Source organism: Balaenoptera musculus, chromosome X (genome assembly GCF_009873245.2).
Source record: "Balaenoptera musculus isolate JJ_BM4_2016_0621 chromosome X, mBalMus1.pri.v3, whole genome shotgun sequence".
Taxonomy (NCBI): Eukaryota; Metazoa; Chordata; class Mammalia; order Artiodactyla; family Balaenopteridae; genus Balaenoptera; species Balaenoptera musculus.
The window spans coordinates 84,140-103,864 of NC_045806.1; the positions used below are offsets into that span (position 1 = coordinate 84,140).

A 19,725-nucleotide genomic window follows, 5' to 3' on the forward strand; every position below is an offset into this window, starting at 1 on the left:
CGAGATGACCTTTAACTCCTCGCCTGGGCGAAAATACAAGTGATTAACGTGCCAAATACCCGTAAGGCAGCAGAACCTCCAGTTGCCAAAAGATCCCAGGTGGCCATGACTTTTAAATTCCATGGTCCTCTTACACGAATTTACAAAGCACACACGAGGCACAGACACGGGGTTTGCTTCTGTGAAGCGCCGTGATGTTTACAAGCCCAGTCGTCACTGAAGCCGCGGAGAAGGGCACTCCGGCTGGTACGTGCCTGCGATAAAGCCCTTAAAGCAACACAGGCGCTCGCAACAAACTGCGCTCGCTCTCCTTTCCAGCAGCGCTGCGCTGTTATTACCCAGGGCGCCACACGCTCCAACGACATGGGGAGGCTCGCTGCGCACCTGCGGAGGGTGAAGTCCCGAAGGCTCCTACTGCCCGAGGTCGACACCTCCCCGCCTCGCGCAAGACGCACCACGACGTTGCCCCGCGCCCGGGGTATCCGCTGCTAGGACTCCAGGAAAGGAGATGCCCGCGCCTCGCTTCACAGCGCTTTCCCTGACAAACTGCACGGGCACACCTGCTTTCTGCGCGCACGGGCGCTGTTCCAGGGGAGCCGCGCACGGGCACAGGTGGAGCGCCCCGAGCCCAGGCAGCCCCCCACCCCGACCTCGCCAGAGCGGCGAGGGGCCCGCGGACGCAGCGGACCCGCCCGCACGCCGGCCCGCCGCACCTGCTGGAAAGCCTTGAGCCTCTTCTTGAAGCGGGAGGGCAGCACGAAGTCGCAGCCGCGGGCCAGCGAGGCCAGCTCCTGCCGCAGGTCGGGGTCCTGGCGCAGGGACAGGTCCCGGAGCCGCATGTCGGCTCGCATGGGCCGCCGGGGCCCGGGCCGGGCGCGCTCGCGAGGCTGGAGCTGCGGCTGGCCGGGGCCGGCGGGGTCGGGGCGGTCCGGGCGGCCGGGCTCAGCGCGCTCCATGCATCGCCGGCCGGCGCTCTGGGGGCCGGGCCTCGGGCGCGCGCATTCCTCAGGCGGGGCCGGGCGGGCGCACGGCGGCGCGGCGGGGCAGGGGAGGCGTGGCGGACGCGCGGCCCCTCCCGCGGCCCGGGCTGTGCTCCGCGGTGCAGGACGGAGCGCCGGACGCCCGCCCCGAGCTGGCCTGTTGCGCGCGGAGGCGGCTCTCCCGCCGAGAGCCTCCCTCGGCTCAGCCTGTAGGCAGGCCGGCAAGGGCAGCGGACCTGGAGACGCCGCCTGCCGGCTCCTGGGAGGGTGGGCCTTCTCTCCGGACAAGGGCAGCCCGTCCAGGACTAAGCGCAACCTGTTACCGAGCCCGCGGCTGGCGCCCCGGCCGCGCCCGCCCGACAGCCCACGTGCGGCCCAAGAGCTGGTACGTCGGGGAAACGGCCCCAAACGAAGGGGGCACCCTCCAGCCCTCCAGGAGTTGAGAAGATACACTTAAACGGCAGAGGACGCTCTGACGGCCTTTGTTTAAAACTCGGGGTGGGGGTGGAATTCGGGGTATTATAGCTCTCGCCCTGTCGTACTCTCGCCCTGTGTAGAGTGTAGTGGAACGCAGATGTCACAGATGGTGTGCGTGGTGTGGAATACGACACAGACGACGCATGCTGTCGTGTCACGTGAGCGATGAGAGCACGCGACTGAGCCCCTGACACGAGGAGGAACCAGGAGCAGAGCCAGGCCCCCCTTCTGGGCGGGGCTTTCCCCCCACATACCGTCTAGATCGGGCCTGCATGTCCCACCCCTGAAATCCCAGGACCCCAGGAACGCCTGCTCCAGCCAAAGCTGACCTTCCCTGCCCCCTTCCCTCTGCCCCCAGACAAAGACGTTGGGGAAATGACCTCGGGGGTCGAAAGGCACTTCACCCATCCACCCTCCTCCTTGTCTCTCTAATGGACTTTTTTTTGGGGGGGAGGGTAGTTTTTGTTTTACAGAGACGCTGGGCAGAAAGTACAGAGCTCCCGTGTGCTGCCCCTGCAGAAACCAGGTTCCCCGTCACAAACACCCCGCTCTGGGTGCTGCATCTGTTACAGCAACGAGCACCCAGGATGAGCCCATACTGATACGCTGCTATGAACAGAAGTCCACGGTTCCCCCTAGGGTGCATCGCAGTGGTGCACATTCTGTGGGTCTGGACAAATGCACAATGACGTGTGTCCACCATTACTGCATCACGCAGCGCAGGGTCGCTGCCCTGGAGTGCCCTGGGCCCGGCCTGTTCATGTCCCTCCCCAACACTGACCTCTTACTGTGTCCGTATTCTGTCCTAAGCCTAGCTGGGATCGCAGGGGTCTACCCTTCCCAGCGTGTCCCCTAGCCGGGACCACAGGGGTCTGCCCTTCCCGGCATGTCCCCTAGCCGGGATCGCAGGGGTCTGCCCTTCCCGGCGTGTCCCCTAGCTGGGATCACAGGGCTACAGCCTCTCAGACCCGCTTCCTCTTTCATCTGCACCATCACCCAGCCCCAAATTCCTCTTCAAACTCCTGTTCGGGGGGCTGCCCTCTCTCCTGTCCTTCTCCTCTGCCTCTTTCCCATCTCTTTACCCTATTCCGTCCTTCTCCCCATTCCTGGAACATCCTCAAAGATTCAGAGGTTGGCTGGCGACCCCTCTGGTTCTCCAGACACACAGACAGGGGCAGTGTAGGCACCCCAACGTGGCCACAGAGCCGCCCCAGGCGGTGTGAGGCTACAGGGCCTAAGTCCTGCCCTGTCCAGACCCGGACACAACACGCAGGAAGGCCCCCAATACCACGCCCCGGGCAGGGACCAGGTTCAGGACAAACTTCTGACTTCAGGGTGTCGGCAGCTGGTCATCAGTGGCTCAGGGAGACCTCCGGACCCAGGCACAGCCCTGTCACTCTGCGCTACGCCTCTGCCACGAACGGCCACACCTGCAGGTTCACTCTCGTTCCCCCTCCCCCTGCAAACCCCAGGGAAGAGGGGCTCCTCCTGCAGCTTGAAAAGCTGTCCAGGCCCTCCACTGCTGGTCCCTGCCATGCAGCTCCTCCAGGGGAAGGCGGAGCATGTGCGCTGCCCGAGACCTGGGCTTGTCCCTGTGCCTGGCCCTGGCCAAACAGCCCACGGAGTGGCCGCAGGTCCCGTGCCGGCACAGACTGGGGAAGGTCCTGCCGAGAACACAGGGGCTGCTAAGCCCAGGGCTGAGTCTTCACAGCAAAGCCCGGCGCTGCTGCACTGAGCGTGAGAGAGGAGCACAGGGGCAGGTGGGGCAGCACAGAACTACACACCTGGGCAGGCCCTGCCCGCAGGGCGTCCCGGCCATACAGACTCTGCCTTTCCAAGTCAGCTCTCAACTCTTCTGTTTAAGTTTCTGTAGCGATGCTGGTAGGCGTGTGTCAACTGCAGCGCTGAGGGCGCATGAAACGGACACCGAGAGAGTCCCCAAGACCCTCACTTGTAGCTTCCAATTTGGCTACAAACCAGACATTTAGTCCAGGTAGAAAAAAGGACTCTTTTACTCATTTCTCCACTTCTAGGTAAACTGGGGGAAAATCCATGGCTCCTCCAACGCTCAAAGGTAGCTCAGGAGAGAGGGAGACTGAGGCCCCCAGCAACCTTCAGTAACGTTTCTGCCCCCGAGCAAGGGCTCACCCGCAGGACAGCCCCTGACGGAGGGAGCAGGTGAGGAAACAGGGTGGAGTGGGCCTGGCTCAGGAAGGCAGCTGACCCTGCGCAGGACTGACGGCTCGGGGCGCCCCACAGGCGGGGGACATCTGCCTCCCGCGGCCACTGCTCTGAGAGCAGCACACCCACCGAGGCAGCGTCCAGAACCACGCGGGCACTCGGCACGTGCAGACACAGCATCACCGGCTCTCTTTCCCCTCCTTCAGCCCAGGCCCTGGTGCTCCGGAACCTGAGCCCCCAGCCAGGCTGGAGACACTGTCACGAGGAACAGAAAGAGCCCCGGGGGCCAGGGGGCGGCCCCTCGCTGGGAAAACACCCGTGAAAACTCCTCTTAGCCGCGCCCGGTACGGACGGCGCCCAACTCCGGCAGTGCAGACCCTGGGGCTGGCAGCAGGCCATGGGCACCCCTGAGGCCCCGGGTCTGCGTGGAGGCCCAGAGTCCCCGGGACGGCAGAGAACAGCCAATCCCTGCCACCAGCACCCCCTCCCCACGTTGCTCATCCCATGATTCTCTGAGCTCGGAGCCAAATGCTGGCCAGAAAAACTAAGACGGGATGTACTGTCCACAATTTAGCGTCGATTCAGATAAAATAACCATTCCCGACGATCAGCTCTGCAACCCAGCTACAGAGTCAACCCGGCCCTGGCCCATCTCCTGCCCCGGCTCCTAAAAGGCCCAGAGGCGGCCAGGCCACGTGCGCACGAGGCCCCCACACGGAGGCGGCTAGAGACGAGGAAGTACCAGCCTCCTCGTGTGGTCTGAGCGATCTCAGAAAGCTCACGGCGCTTCCCCTCTGGCAAAGGAGTTTTCTGGAAGTCTGTTCTTAAGTTTCTGGACTTATCTGACAACGCTGATCTCTACGCTGCTCTGTGACGACAGCGTGTGGTCTGTAGGACGGGAAGGATCTGACGTTTGTTCACACGGGCTCTGTGGTCTGGGACTCGACACCCAGGGAGGTATCTTTCAACAGGGACAGTGAAACTTCTGCTTCCAGACAAAAGAGGAATGGAGACCAGATTCACCCCCGCCTAGATTCTACAGAGCATTTTAAGGAAGAAATGATACCGATATTGAACACTCTTACAGAAAACAGAGCAAGGAGTAACCATTCCTAGCTGCTCTTGGGAGGCCAGCATCGCCCTGACACCACCGCCAAGGAAATCACACAGAAGATGGGAGACGGGTGTCCCCCGACCACAGACACACTGATCTCACAACACGGGAGCCCTCAGAGCCCAGCAACGTGTGAGAGCATCAGCTGGGATCACTGGATTCATCCAAGGAAGCCAGGCTGGTTAACACCCACAGATCAAGTGAGAAAACATCACGTGATCATAAAGAACTGGACAAGATTCAACACCCATTCATGTTAACAGTTCCCAACCAACTAAATATACAGGGTCGCTTCCTCAACCTGCGAAGGGCGTTATGAGAACACCTGTATCTGTGTCATCCTGAGGAAGCTTCCTCAACCTGCGAAGGGCGTTATGAGAACACCTGTATCTGTGTCATCCTGAGGAAGCTTCCTCAACCTGCGAAGGGCGTTATGAGAACACCTGTATCTCTGTCATCCTGAGGAAGCTTCCTCAACCTGCGAAGGGCGTTATGAGAACACCTGTATCTCTGTCATCCTGAGGAAGCTTCCTCAACCTGCGAAGGGCGTTATGAGAACACCTGTATCTCTGTCATCCTGAGGAAGCTTCCTCAACCTGCGAAGGGCGTTATGAGAACACCTGTATCTCTGTCATCCTGAGGAAGCTTCCTCAACCTGCGAAGGGCGTTATGAGAACACCTGTATCTGTGTCATCCTGAGGAAGCTTCCTCAACCTGCGAAGGGCGTTATGAGAACACCTGTATCTCTGTCATCCTGAGGAAGCTTCCTCAACCTGCGAAGGGCGTTATGAGAACACCTGTATCTGTGTCATCCTGAGGAAGCTTCCTCAACCTGCGAAGGGCGTTATGAGAACACCTGTATCTCTGTCATCCTGAGGAAGCTTCCTCAACCTGCGAAGGGCGTTATGAGAACACCTGTATCTGTGTCATCCTGAGGAAGCTTCCTCAACCTGCGAAGGGCGTTATGAGAACACCTGTATCTCTCTCATCCTGAGGAAGCTTCCTCAACCTGCGAAGGGCGTTATGAGAACACCTGTATCTGTGTCGTCCTGAGGAAGCTTCCTCAACCTGCGAAGGGCGTTATGAGAACACCTGTATCTCTGTCATCCTGAGGAAGCTTCCTCAACCTGCGAAGGACGTTATGAGAACACCTGTATCTCTGTCATCCTGAGGAAGCTTCCTCAACCTGCGAAGGGCGTTATGAGGACACCTGTATCTCTGTCATCCTGAGGAAGCTTCCTCAACCTGCGAAGGGCGTTATGAGAACACCTGTATCTGTGTCATCCTGAGGAAGCTTCCTCAACCTGCGAAGGGCGTTATGAGAACACCTGTATCTCTGTCATCCTGAGGAAGCTTCCTCAACCTGCGAAGGGCGTTATGAGAACACCTGTATCTCTGTCATCCTGAGGAAGACGGGATGCTTGCTGGCTAAGCCGGGACCAATCGAGCAGCTCCGCTCTCAGCGCTGACCCCGACCAGGCCCCGAGACCCCAGCTGAAGTGTCGGGCAGGAAGGAGAGTCCCAGGCACGCCGGCCGGGAGGGGTGACGCGGGACAGCTGTCCCTCACGCCAGCACGACCCTGGTGCAGGGTCCTCGAGCATCTACTGACCGCAGAACTGATCAGCGGGTCAGCGACTTCACAGGGTGGGGACTCAAGTGCACGGCCGTCGGAAGAGAGCACGCGGAGGTGACGGGAAGACGGTTCCACTCACAGCAGCACCACAAGCAACAAACGCCCCAGGAACTCGTCTAGGGGAGGAACCGTAAGACCTGCCCACCCAGCCAGAAACCCCGCGGACAGGGACGGGCGCCTCCACGACGGGGGACCCGCACTGCCGGGCGGCCACTGCCCCACAGGGTCTGCAGACCACGCGGCCTTGAGCCAAACCTCAGCCGCCCTTTTATGTAGAACTTGGCACCATGACTCTAAAAGTCCACGGAAGCAAAAAGCACCCAGAAAAGCCATCCCAACAGTCGTGCACCGGGGCGGGGTGCTGGTTTCAGGTCACCAGAACGCGGGGTGACCTGCACAGAGATCTGCAGTGCGCACACAGGTGCCCACAGGCGTGGGACAGAGGGTCCAGGAACCAACCCAGACACCTGCGGACACGGGACTTCTGGCAAAGGCGCCGGCACCATTCAACGGGAAATCATTTCAGAAAGCCAGGCTGCAGCAATTGAGTAATCACGCACAAAAAAGCACACCCCGAAACTTACCTCAGACCACACACAGAAATTAACTTGAAAGAGACCATAAGTCTAAGCATAAAAGCGAAATTTGGAAAAGTTCTAGAGGAGACACAGGAGAAAACCTATCTGCCCTAGGGTTTGACAAAGATTGTTTAGATTACGGATTATACTTTTGGGAACATCAAATAAGTAATAAATTGGACCTCATCAAAATTAAAAACTTTTTGCTTCAGAAAACACTAATAAGAATATAAGAGAAGGTGAAGGAGACTGAGATACAGACTTCCAGTTGCAAAATAAATGAGTCAAGGGTATAAATGTACAGTGTGGGAAACAGTAATTATGTAACATCTTTGTATGGTGACATATCATTACTAGATTTATTGAAATGTATAGAAATACCAAATCACTATCTTGTGTAACAAGAACATAGTTTTATAGGTCAATTATACTTCAAAACAAACACTCATAGAAAAAGAGATCAGATTCCTTACTAGAAGAAGTGCGGGTGTGAGGAGGGAACTGGATGAAGGAGGTCAAAAGATACAAACTTCCAGTTAAGGGATACAGTACTAGGGATGTAATGTACAACATGGTAAAGATAATTAACACTACTATATATGGAAGTTGTTAAGAGTAAATCCTAAGAGTTCTCATCACAACAAAAGAAAAAGTATCTTTTTTTATATATCTTTAATGTTGTATCTATATGAGATAATGAACTATACTTATCGTGGTCAGCATTTCACGATTACGCAAGTCTAATCATTACGCTGTACACCTTAAACTTATGAAGTGCTGCGTGTCAATTATATCTTGATAAAAGAGGTAGAAGAAATGGAACATAAGAGAAGTCATTCACTAGGAAGACAATTTGCAAATCCTGTACGTGATAAAGGAGTTGTATCCAGCAAACACACAGGACTTACCAACTGAATGAGAAAACCAACGACCCAGTGGGGGAAATGGTAGAGGATCTGAACGGACACTTCAGCAAAGAAGACGTGTGAGGACCAAAAGCCCAACATCACCGTCACCAGGGAAAGGCAGATAAAGCTGCAGAGGTGCCCCAGAGGCCCACATTCCAGAACGGGGCAGGTCAGAGGCCTGGCGATACCCAGGGCTGGTCAAGATGGGGCAGGAACACCCCCCGCGCGGCCCCTTTGGAAGGCAATTTGACAGTCTCTTAGACAGCAGAAGGCACATGTGCCATAAAACCCAGCGATTCCTCCTTAGGCCCGTCCCTAAGGTGAGTGAAGACACGGTCCTCACGAGGAGTCACACGCGAATGTGCTCACACGAGTACCCGTGAGCGCAAAGCCCGGGACAGGCCCAGGGTCCAACAGACACCCCACGAGGCACCCCGGCTCAGGGAGCAGTGCTCAGCAAGGAGACGAGGCACAGAAGCACGCACTTGAACTCGGTGAGCTTTATGGGATGAAGGACACGTGAACGCAGCTGGTAAAAGTCCGCCTGCAGTTGCAGAGGAGACCTCGGACTGCTATGGACGTTGCTGAGAGCCCTGGCTGCCTCAGGGGGTGGCTAAGGCGGGAGAGGGTTTGTGCACAACTTTTCACGTCCTTGGAACCCTAAATGGGAAGGCACCGCATCTCCAAAACTAAGCCATCCACTCTCGGCCAGCCAGAGGGACACTACAGCACCGCCCTGGACGGTCTGCCGCACCGCTGCACAGCCCGGTGACCTGCAGCACCCTCCAGCACACGACGCTACCGACACCAGGCCACCCCACTTCAAAGCGGAGACGCGGCTGACACACAGGGAACGGCACTTCCCAGCCACCTTGTGGCAGTTGGAGAAGCCCAGGTCACAGTCAGCCAGGACCTCCAGCCAGGGCGGCAACAGAGCCCTGCAGCTGCAGGCCTGAGAGGACCCCTGTCAGCCACAGGCAGCCCCGCAAGTCCAAGGACCAGCAGCTGCCCCCCACCTCCTCATGGAGACCACCCGCACCCACGTCCTCCTGGAGACCCTGCACCCACCTCCTCGTGCAGCCCCCGGACCCTCCCCTCAGCCCCTGTCCTCTGTATCCTGAGGAGCCCCGTCCCATTGCCTCTGACCCCCGCCCGGGTGCCCCCCTGGGTGCTGGTGCCACCCCCAGAGCTCCGCCATCCTCCCCAGCAAGCGTCCTCCAGGGCCGCCCTGCGTCCCTTCTCCTGGGGCCCCGGGGATCCTCAGGGACCCGTGCACCACGCGTCCTCACTCTCCCTTCCAGCACAGCCTTGCAAAGGTGCTTCCTTCTTCCAGGACCACTGATGGGGCACCTGCAAGAGGCAAGGCGCAGGGAAGGCCCCGCCTCACCTCCCCGGGGCTGCAGCGCAGACAGACGGAAGGAGGCGGCTCCAGGGGATGAAGAGGTGCACGGCGGGTGGTCAAGCTGGCAGGACACGCAGCACAGCCCGGGAGCCGTCCCCAGGCCCAAATGCTGCCCCCGACCCCCCACACGCGAGACAACCAGCACTCTGGCCCCGGCGGGGGCAGGGGGCGCATCCACGGGGACCCTGCCGCCTTCCCCTGGGGGGACCCGGCACAGTCGCACCCGGCCCCTGACACGCGAACTCTGTCCAGAAGACTCTGGTCCACGGCGCTCCCGAAACCTCCTTTCATCCCGGTCTAATTACACACGCGTTCGTACCAGCAGCCCGCGTGGCGATACGAAGTGCTCTTCAGCACGCAAACGGACCCTTGGAACACGTCTGCGTGGACAGGCTTCCTGTGGGACCGCGCCCTCCTGGACACCCGAGCCTAACCACGCTGATTAGAGCAGGCGAACAGGGAGCCGGGACAGCGGGGTCTGACCTCTGACCCGCCACAGGGTCCGCTGGCTCTGTGCTCGTCAGGACACTGCAGCCCGGGGCAAGGAGGGGACATCGTGACGGGACCGGCCAGCGGGCCTCCCGAGCAGACCTCGGCCTCGGCGCTGTGCGCACGGCGGAGGGGCGGGGGCTGGACGACCGTCTGCGGGGTGGGGGGGGTGGTGGGGGGAGTGGGAGGGGGTGGGGGGGTTGGGGGGCAGCCCTGGTCTCCACCCCAGAGGCCGGGGCCCCTCCCCCAGCTGCAACAACCAGAAACGCGGCGCACGCGGCCGCCGGGTGAGCAGCGGTGCTGTGGCCGCAGACCGACACACTCACTGGCCCCCGGGCTCTGTGCTGGGAGCTGGTCTCGGGGCACCGGCAGCTCAACTTCCACCTGGTCCTGAAAAGCACAGGCTCCAGAAACGGCACCGGGTCGCTCGGACAGACACGACCCATGGGAACACCACGGACCTACTTCCGAAAGCACGGCCGCCTCCGCCGTGGCCCCCCGGCAGGCCCGCCCGTGGTGTGAGCACAGCGGCTCCGAGCGCCCAGGGCCCCTGCTCTGCAGCTTCCCCGCAGGGAGCCGACGCGACGCGGGCTGGCGCCCCCGGTCCCGTCCTAACCGCGCGGACCGGAGGCGGCGCACGCGCGCGCACGTGGGCCCAGCTCCCGCCGCAGTCACGCGCGCCGGCCCCTCCAGCCGCGCTTCCCACGGCGACGCCGCTTCCGGGCCAAGGTGAAGACTGTGTAGACGGCAGGGCCCCGGTCCTGCTGCGGGGTCCGAAGTGCCTCCTCAGAGCCCCCCCGTCCCCTGCACTGACTGTCTCCACTGCTCCGAGCACGGGTCCTCCCAGGAGTTCCCAGCAGCAGACCCGGGAACGGGGTAGATAGGCAAATTCCACCACCACCGCAGCCCCCGAAACTAGAATTCTGGAAAGGGGTCAGCAACTGTTTTCACGGGCCTCCCTTCCGCCTGTCCGCCTGTTCCCAGGACACCCACACGTCCATCCAGCCTCAGGACCCTCCCATCCACGGCCCACCTGCCCCGAAGACCGTCTCATCTGTCCCTTCATCCATCCGTCCCCAGGGCCCTCCTGAAGGATGTCATCGGCTCCACCAAGCAGGTCACCAGGTCACAACACTCACAGAGGCTCCTACAGCGCTCTCTGCTGTGGACCTGCTCCCACACTGCCCTTCAAGGCTCGGAAAGACCCCCCGAGTCTGGCGCTGACCTGAGGCCTGCACAGTACTGCCTAGTGCTGAGAAAACGAATGCTCCAAAGAAACAAGCGTAAATCCTAGGCAATTCTGTCACCTCCAAAGAAACAAGCATAAATCCTAGGCAATTCTGTCACCAACAGGGGTGAGGGGTGGTACACAGCTCTACCCTAGACAGTCACCAACCCAGCTCCTGAGGACCTGGGCTCCGAGGTGCCGCCACGAGGGCCCCCCCGCAGGCACACACCACCGGCGACTCCGCAGGTGAGTCCTCCGGGGTGGGGAGGGCCCTGATTCTGCCCCCCTACAAGCCCCATTCAAAGGCCCCATCCAACACGGGGCAACGTGATGGCCGTGTTCTGCCTTTGTGGGGCCCCGGGGATAAAGACCCAGGTTGAAGGTACCTGCTCTATGGAGAACCCATGGAGACGCTCCCCGGCTTTAGCTCTAGCACACTCCTGAGCCAGGACTAAAACAGGACTGAGCCAGGGCCCTGAACCAGGACTGAACCAGAGCCCTGAACCAGGACTCCTCAACCATGACTGAACCAGGGCTCCTGAACCAGAACTAAACCGGAGCCTCTGGACCAGGTCTGAACCAGGACTGAACCAGGGCCCTGAACCAGGACTAAGCCAGGACTCCTGAACCAGGTCTGAACCAGGACTGGATCAGGGCCCTGAACCAGGACTAAGCCAGGACTGAACCAGGGCCCTGAACCAGGACCGAACCAGGGCTCCTGAACCAGAACTAAACCAGAGCCTCTGAACCAGGACCGAACCAGGGCTCCTGAACCAGAACTAAACCAGAGCCTCTGAACCAGGACTGAACCAGGACTGAACCAGGTCTGAACCAGGACTCCTCAACCATGACTAAACCAGGGCCTCTGAACCAGAACTAAACCAAAGCCTCTGAACCAGGACTGAACCAGGTCTCCTGAACCAGGACTTGAACCAGGGTTCCTAAACCAAGACTGATCCAGGACTCCTGAACCAGGTCTGAACCAGGAGTGGATCAGGGCCCTGAACCAGGACTGAACTAGGACTAAACCAGGCCTTCTGAACCAGGACCGAACCAGGGCTCCTGAACCAGGACTGAGGCAGGGCTCCCGAAGCACACCTCTGAACCAGGGCTCCCCTGGACGGGGTTCTGCCATGTAGTGTCCCCCCCACCCCGGGCCTCAGTGACCATCCAGTGGCCGAGCCTCAAGTCGGCCCCTTTCGGCCCAGCAGCCTGGACAAGGCCTGGGGAAGCTGGTCCACGGGGGGCCCACAGGCAGCTCTGGGGGAGCTGAGGACTTGGGGGCGAGGCGATACCCACCATCGCTGGGGAGTGGGCTGTGGCCAATCTGCATCTGAGGCCCCTCAGGCTCCTCACGCAGCCTGCTCTGTGGCCAGTCGGGAACAGGAGTGGCGGCCCAGGCAGCACCCAGGTGGACGCCGGGTACCAGAGCGAGGTGCCCTTGGCGGGCACGTGCAGGCTGCGGGTGCAGGGCCCTGTGTGGGAGGCCCGGGAGGACAGGACAAGAGCACTCACACACCCCCCACCACGTGATCCCGAGAAACCTCCTGGTTCCACTCGTCAGGAACAGAACGGAGGGCGTCTAGGTTCGTGCCACTTCAATGTGGCAAACTCTTGACCAGCGATAAAAAGTTCTCAGTATTTCCCCTCCTTCCTGCACAGAGATCCTCGTTGATGCCAACTATGAAAACCGGAAATCGTTCTTCACTAAGAGATCCACAGAATGGAACGTGGCCAAGCTCACCCCTCTGTGAAGTCACGGTCACCGGGCAAACTCAAGGCTCCCGTCAGAAACGCTCTCAGGATCCTGACCTTCTGCTGCGAGGACTTCCAGGTCCTTTCTGTCTCCAACACATCTGCAGGAAAATCTAAGGACGCGTCAAAGTAAACACACGTGCCTGCTGTGTGTACACGCATCTGCACGTACACACGAGTGTGTCTCCAAGGAACGCACTTCTAACCTAGAACATGGTCGCATGTCCTGAGGGAATCAACGGTTAACTGGATACCCCCAAAACTACAAAACGGCTGCAGAGAAAGATCTAAATAGATGATGATAAATTTAACCAAGGAGGCGTGACACCTGTATGCACACAACATTGCTGAGAGAAATTATGGGACATGTAAGTAAATCGAAAAACATCTAGAGCTCATGGGCTGGAAAACTTAACTGTTTTTGGGTATCAGTTACACCCAATTGATCTACAGATTCAATGCAATCCCAATCACAATTCCAACAGGCTTTTTTGTACAAGTTCATAAGCTGATTCTCAGTGTTAGGTGGAAATGCGAATGTCAGCATAGCCAGAGCTGTTTTAAAAGAACAGAGTTGGCCGTACACCACCCACTTTCCACATGTTAGTCTACAAAGCGCCCCAGAGTGAGAACACAAACACAGATCAGTGGGTTAGGGATGAGAAAATAGACCCAGACGCATACGGCCAATTGATTTCAGACAACACAACTCAATGGGAAAAGGAGAGACTTCAAAACTGCTGTGTACCTGGATATCTTACACCACATGCAGAAACTTACGTGAAATGGATCAGAAGTTTAAATGCAAAAGTGAAAACCAGGAAGCTTTCAGAAGGAAAAGAGCAGATAACCCTGAGAGCTTGGGATAGGCACATATTTCGTAAATCGGATGTAATAAATAAGAACCATAAAAGAATAAAATTGAAAGAATCAAAAAACAAACAGCTTTTGCTTTCAAAACACATGTTAAGCTTTCAAAACACATGTTAAACAAATGACAAAATGGGCCACAGACTGAAGAGAAATATGTGAAAACATGCGCCTCATAAAGGAGCCGCAGCCAGAGTCTACACCAAGAGCCCTTACAGCTCAGTGACCGAGAAATACCCAGTCTGCAAAATGGCAGAAGATTTGGACAGACGGTGCACAACGGCTGATAAGTCATGAAAAGAGGCTCGCCGTCACCAGAAAACAGGGAAATGCAGATAAAACCATGACACACAACAAGCCCGCCAGGATGGCTGAAGTACAAGTCTAAGGACAGCCAGTGCCGGGGAGGCGTGGACGAGGACCCGCACGCACGGCTGGGGAAATGGGATGTGACACCTGCCTCAGAACAGTGTAGGGGCTTTGGAGGCTTTTCAGTTTTTTTGTTTTCTAAGTTAAACACACACACAGTGCACAGCCCAGCAACTCCACTCCGAGGTCATTCATCCGAGAGAGATGCAAACAGCTGTCCACGCGGGGTTTTCGGCAGCTTCATTCATGAGAAGCACACGCAGAGACAGCTCGAGCGGCCCCCAGTGCTGAAGTGACAATCAGGCTGTGGTCCATCCACGCAACGGGATCCTGCTCGGCAGGGAGAGGGAAGCAGGGCCCGCAGCACCTCAGGCAGATCCTGGCAGCGGGAGTGGCTGCCTGGGGCGCGGGCAAGGGGCGCGGGGCCCTGGGGGGCGGGAAGCGCTCTGCTCCTTGGCGTGTTCACACGCAAGTGTGACGACCGTCCCGCACACCTATAGGCACCATTCGCTGTATGTAAACTAACCCCCCACAAACTGGACTTTTCAAAAATCAAGGGTTAAGAACAAGCCCGCCCCCCTTTCCCTGACACCTCTGCTTCCACACTCGGGGAGGGGCTCGGCTCTTGCCGGGCTGGGGGATCAGCCGGCACGCGCACCCCTCAGCAAACCCGCCGTGGAGGTCTGAGTGTGTCCAGGCACCCGGGACGCAGCAGGCGGCAGAGAGATAAAACAGCCCTCCGCTTCCGATGGCGATGGGAGAGGAGGCACAGCAGCGAAGGGGGAGGGACCAGTGCCCAGTGGAGGGGCAGAACCGTGCCCCAAACATTCATGTTCACTGGAACCTCAGAACAGGACCTTATTTGGAAACGGGATCTCTGCAGATGGGATGCAGTGAAGGGTCTGAGATGAGGTCCTCCTGGAGGAGGGTGGCCCTACATCCAATGACAGGGTCCTTCTAAACACAGAAGGCAAGAGACCCAGACACAGAAGGCGAGAGACCCAGACACAGAGGAGAAGCCCCGTGAAGACAAGAGGCAGAGACGGGAGGGAGGCGGCCACAAGCCCAGGGACGCCTGGAGCCCCCAGAAGCTGGAAGAGGCGGGAAGGACCCTCCCTGGAGCCTCTGGAGGGAGCGCAGCCCTGGGACACCTTGACCTCAGACATCTGGTCCCAGGATGGGGGAGGGTGGATTGTTGCCTGTCACTCCCAGGACTCTGAGGTGTCCTGGGCTCTGCGTGGAGGGTCAGGACCCAGCCTCCTCCCCACCGCTCCCATGGGTGAGGGCCTCGCGTGAGTCTGACTCGCTTCCTATTAGTTCTTAAAGAAAAAAAGGTTCAGAACTTTTCTCACAGCACTTTATGTATGAACGTTTTTCTGAAATTAATTATCCATTTCTTGGGGCAAAAGAGCTCTTATCATTTTGTCAGAATGACAAACATCCTTTTGGGTTACTCGCTTCTTGAAATCCAACTGAAGCACGCCATAAATTCCAAATACATTGAGACGTGTTTAAAGTCACCTTCAAGTACCAGACAAGGTCCGTCATCACTTTTTGAAAACTCTTGGGACGACTAAGAGAAAGTCATTCTGTTTTCCCTCAAAACCGGTTTCTCATGCTGACTTGCTCTATCTGGTCATGGAAACCACAGACCAGAGGAGGGGTCTTCAGTCTCACCCCACCTCCTTCAGCACTTCCTTTCATTCACCCCCTTTCCATCCTGGCCACGCCACCCAGGCCACGCCCCACCCCTCCAGGCAGAAGCTCATCTCTCTGCGGCCCCATGTAGTGCAGGGCAATGCAATAACGTGGTCTTGGGGAAACACCACTCCCGCCGTGTCGCTGCCCTCGGGAAGCCCAGCAGCCAGCCCAGCAGAGGCAGAGAGATTACCCAGCCCTGAGCTCTGCTTCTGGCTCAATCCGAATCCGGCTGGCGCGGCCCAGACGCAGCAGCCTGCTGTGCGACGGCTCTGGTCTCTGAGCATAAACATCTGGTCCTCACACTTGGAACATAGCCCCCCCCCCGCCACGTCCCCTCCGCCCCGCAGGCGCCCTCCCCTAATTCAGGGCACCCCCTAGTCCCACAGCTCACTTCCTCCACGCCCCATCCCTCCAGACGGAGAGGAATGGCCTCTCCCCGCTGTGAACACCTACGGAACTTAACTTCCACTGGTCTGTGACTTCCTACCTGCTGCGCAGAAACACATTCTCTTCACATGCATCCAAGTCACCCTCCTCACACGAGCTGACCTTCGGTAGACATTTCCAGACCTAAGGGGACTCACACCAGGTCATGGGGTCACGAAACACAAGAATTCATCTTCCAGCGGTGTCACCGGAGCACACTTAGTGACAAAGTGGGGAGCTCCCCACAGAAGACCTGAGGGATCCCAGGGAGGAAGAGCACCTGGGGGAGAACGGGCGGGGGGCTGTCACTGCTAGAGGGGGCTTGCTGAGAGAGCCCTGGCCCCCCTCACGTACCCACCTCCTCAGTTCAATGGGGGCTCAGGCAGGCCTTCTGGAGCACTGTGGTTCTGCAGGTCAGTGGGGGCACTGCAGACGCTCAGACTCAGGGATGGGTCCCAGGACACACGTTCCTGCAGATCCAGATAAGCCTCCTTCGGGGCGTTTCTACAGGGTCTCCCAAGCTGCCTCTGGGTCTACCTCCCATCCTCCTTGGAGGCTCACTTTCTGGAAAATATCCTTGATCCGTGAGAACATGTCAGACACCCTCCAATCACTTGGAACCAGACGAGTGCCTTCTGGACTGACATCCACCTCTCACTCTCCCCTTCGTGGCTGGGAAACCAGCAGACTAAGTGATGGGGGAAGTCCCTCCTCCTGATACGCTCAGTGATGTTGATGGGATGCATGCGGGCTCAACCGGAAAACCGTAAATGTTACCAGCAAGTCCCAACGGAACAGGCGCACTCCTTCAGGCTTAGGCGTACGCTAGGGGTACGATATGCACCAACCATACGTTTTCCCATAGCACCTGGAGGCGCTTTATTACTTTTAACCGACACGGTACTAAATATCAAAAAGCACCTTTTTTAAAAAAAATTAAATATACTGTTGTCCAGCTGTCCTTATTGTAGATAAATGAGGCATAAAACCTCTAGGTTCAGAAGCTAGGCAGAATAGAAAAAGCTGAGACATGGATAACTAAAACCAACCGGAAACAAACTCCAGAATGACGACCAACTTGGGAATCTGTCAAAGACAACATTTTTCTGTGTGCGAGACTTTCTTGGCAGGGGAAAGAGACTAGACGTGCAAGCGCTTTCACGCCTGACATTCCTCCAGCATCTTCGACCACCCTCAGCTACACGTCGGTAGGCGACCCGAGTTACCTCCGCAGGCGTTAGGAGAAGGAAGAGTAACTTACTACTCTCGTCCCTGCGGATCGACGAGGCCCTCGAACAGGTGGTCCACTCCGGGCACTAGAGGCGGCTCCCAGGGGGAGAGCGGTGGACGCGGGGGACGGGCTGGGCGCCCCCGGGCCATCCAACCCGCGCGGCCTGCAGGCGAGGGCCGGGGCTGCGAACGGGGGCCCGGGCTGCCCTGCGTCTCCCGCGACCCCCTCGGGCCCCCCGGGCATCTTGATCCTCTGCAAGCAATCTTGGAGCATCGCCTGCGTGCTGGACTCGCTGAGCCAGCACAGGAAGAGCTCGTCCACCTTCATCTTCAGGACGGGCTGCAGGACTTTGCCGGGCGGCATCTCCGGGGCTCGGACCCTCCTTCCAGGGGGACCCCTTCCTCCTGCACAGGTGCCTGGAGCCGGGACCGAAGTCCGACCTGAATGGACCTCCGCGTAGTAGGCGACGGCCGCCAAAGGGGACGAGCCCCACGGGGGTCCCGGACCCGTGGTCCCGGGTGAAGGCGGCCGGCCCGGCGGGCGTCGCGGGTCCGGGGCCCGGTGAGGAGGCAGCGGCCCGGCGGGCGTGGCGGGCCCGGGGTCTGGCGTGGAGTCAACGGCCCGGCGGGCGTCGCGGGCCCGGGGTCATGGGTCGGGGTAGGGCGGCGCCCCGCCCAGGGGCTGCGCGGACTCGGGGGCCCGGCGGAGGCGGAAGGCCGGACCGCGGCGGGGCCCGCCCAGCTCAGGGCAGCTTCAAAACGGGCGCGCCGGCTGCGCTCCCAAAGAAGGTCGCCTATGTCGTGCGTCACCGTGACGCGTGGCGTCATCACGGCGCCGCCCGTCGGCGCCCACGACTCCAGCCGCGGCTGTGCCGGGGCGCTTCGGTGGGCTGGAGGGCGCTCAGGAGCTGGAGTGCGGACGGGGGCGGGGGATGGCGGGCACCCCACCCCACGTCTTTCAGCTTTCAGGCTTTCCTGGGGTGCGGCCCGCACCAGCGACGTGCCCTTATGTCCGCGGAAGTGCAAGCACGCGCGGTGCGATCTCGCCGGGATGGGCGGGGGTAGTCGGCCGGTCTGTTGGGCATGCGCAGTGCATGCCTGTCGTGGCGGCGCTCGGGAGGCCTGTCGGTCGAGCATGAGCAGTGCGTGCCCGCCGGGAGCTAGTCGGAAGCCGGGCATTGTGCGCGGAGAGGGCGTGGTACAGGGGAGGAGCATGCGCAGGGCGTGCCCGCCGACCGCGGGAGCGAGCACGCGCGCTGCGGGAGCGAGCGGGAGGTGGGCGTGGCGGCGATTGCGGGGAAATGCAGTTTTTAGATAAAACGGGCCCCTTCAGACCGCAATGGTCGCGGTTACGTTAAATTTGTTAAATGATGATAGTGACGGGTTGGAGGCGTGCAACTGCTTTAAAGCTGGCCTTTCAGGCTGAGAATGAACTGCTTTTGTGATTGCAAAAATAATCTATTCTGATGGAAGTGGAAGTAATTACTTAAATGACTTTGGCCCCATGACTAGCTTATTTCAGTTTATCCTTTTAATAGTGTCGATAAATCATCCACACAGCACACATGCACCTCTTTTTTTTTAATGCCTTGATCTTTTTTCTAAGTTGTTTTTTTTCTCTTAACATTATGAGTTTTCACTTGGGTTTGCTCTCTTTTAGGAGGTAGTTTCGAGGTCTTATGAGCCGGGCTCTCCTATTTCTCAGGAGTATAAGTATAGCTAGACTCACTAAATAATTCTTAAACTATGGGTTTATTTTGTGCCTACAATGATTTCAAACTTCGTTTGTGTTTCCTGACTGGAGAAAAATGCACAGCCTAAGAGTTGAGAATTATGTTTGATTCCGTGGACTTGCTGAGGACTTAAGCCAGGGAGATACCCTCTCAGATGGCTCTGAGGGACTTCTTCCAAGAGGTCAGGGAGGAGCCAGGGTACAGAGGCCTTTTTTGCAACAAAAAATAAGATAGTTGGAAGGGTACTGTTAATGAAAGAAAAACAGACATCTCAAGTTAATGAATTTAGCACTTTTCTATGGATGGGAAGATGCTAAAGATAGGAAATCACTCCTTTGATATGCACCTTAGCTACCTGGGACCAGTATCCTGCTTTTCTCCATCCTGAGTCCCCCCAGGGTGCACAGTCCAGGGTGCCTGCAGTGGCTGAGGGCTTGATGGATGCAATATCCTTTGTTTACCGATATGGCTTGAAGATACAAATCCGAGTATCCTGGGTCAGGACAGGGCCATAACGCAGGAATTCTGTGCGGTTCTTTCTATTCACTGGGAAGCTAATGCTTGTGTACGCAGGCTGTCACTTCTGGAGAGAAGTAAATATTAATACACGTCTCTGAGTTTATCACACACAGACATCTTGTCCAAGAACA

The 19,725-nt window shown here is 58.2% G+C and overlaps 1 protein-coding gene across 3 annotated transcripts in view; it reads right to left on the reverse strand.

Annotated features, from left to right (window-relative positions):
* The window catches only part of PPP2R3B (protein phosphatase 2 regulatory subunit B''beta), a 62,995-nt gene extending 44,386 nt beyond the window's left edge, over window positions 1-18,609 (reverse strand). The window contains exon 1 of one of the 3 annotated variants that reach the window (XM_036839935.1): window positions 17,374-18,609. In XM_036839935.1, the coding sequence (XP_036695830.1) occupies window positions 17,374-17,706 (333 nt within the window). In that variant the 5' untranslated portion in view covers window positions 17,707-18,609. Of the gene's footprint in view, window positions 1-338; window positions 397-713; window positions 927-17,373 lie in introns of those variants that run through there. The other 2 variants (XM_036839936.1, XM_036839937.1) reach the window with 2 other exon arrangements.
* Between the last annotated feature and the right edge of the window lie 1,116 nt (window positions 18,610-19,725).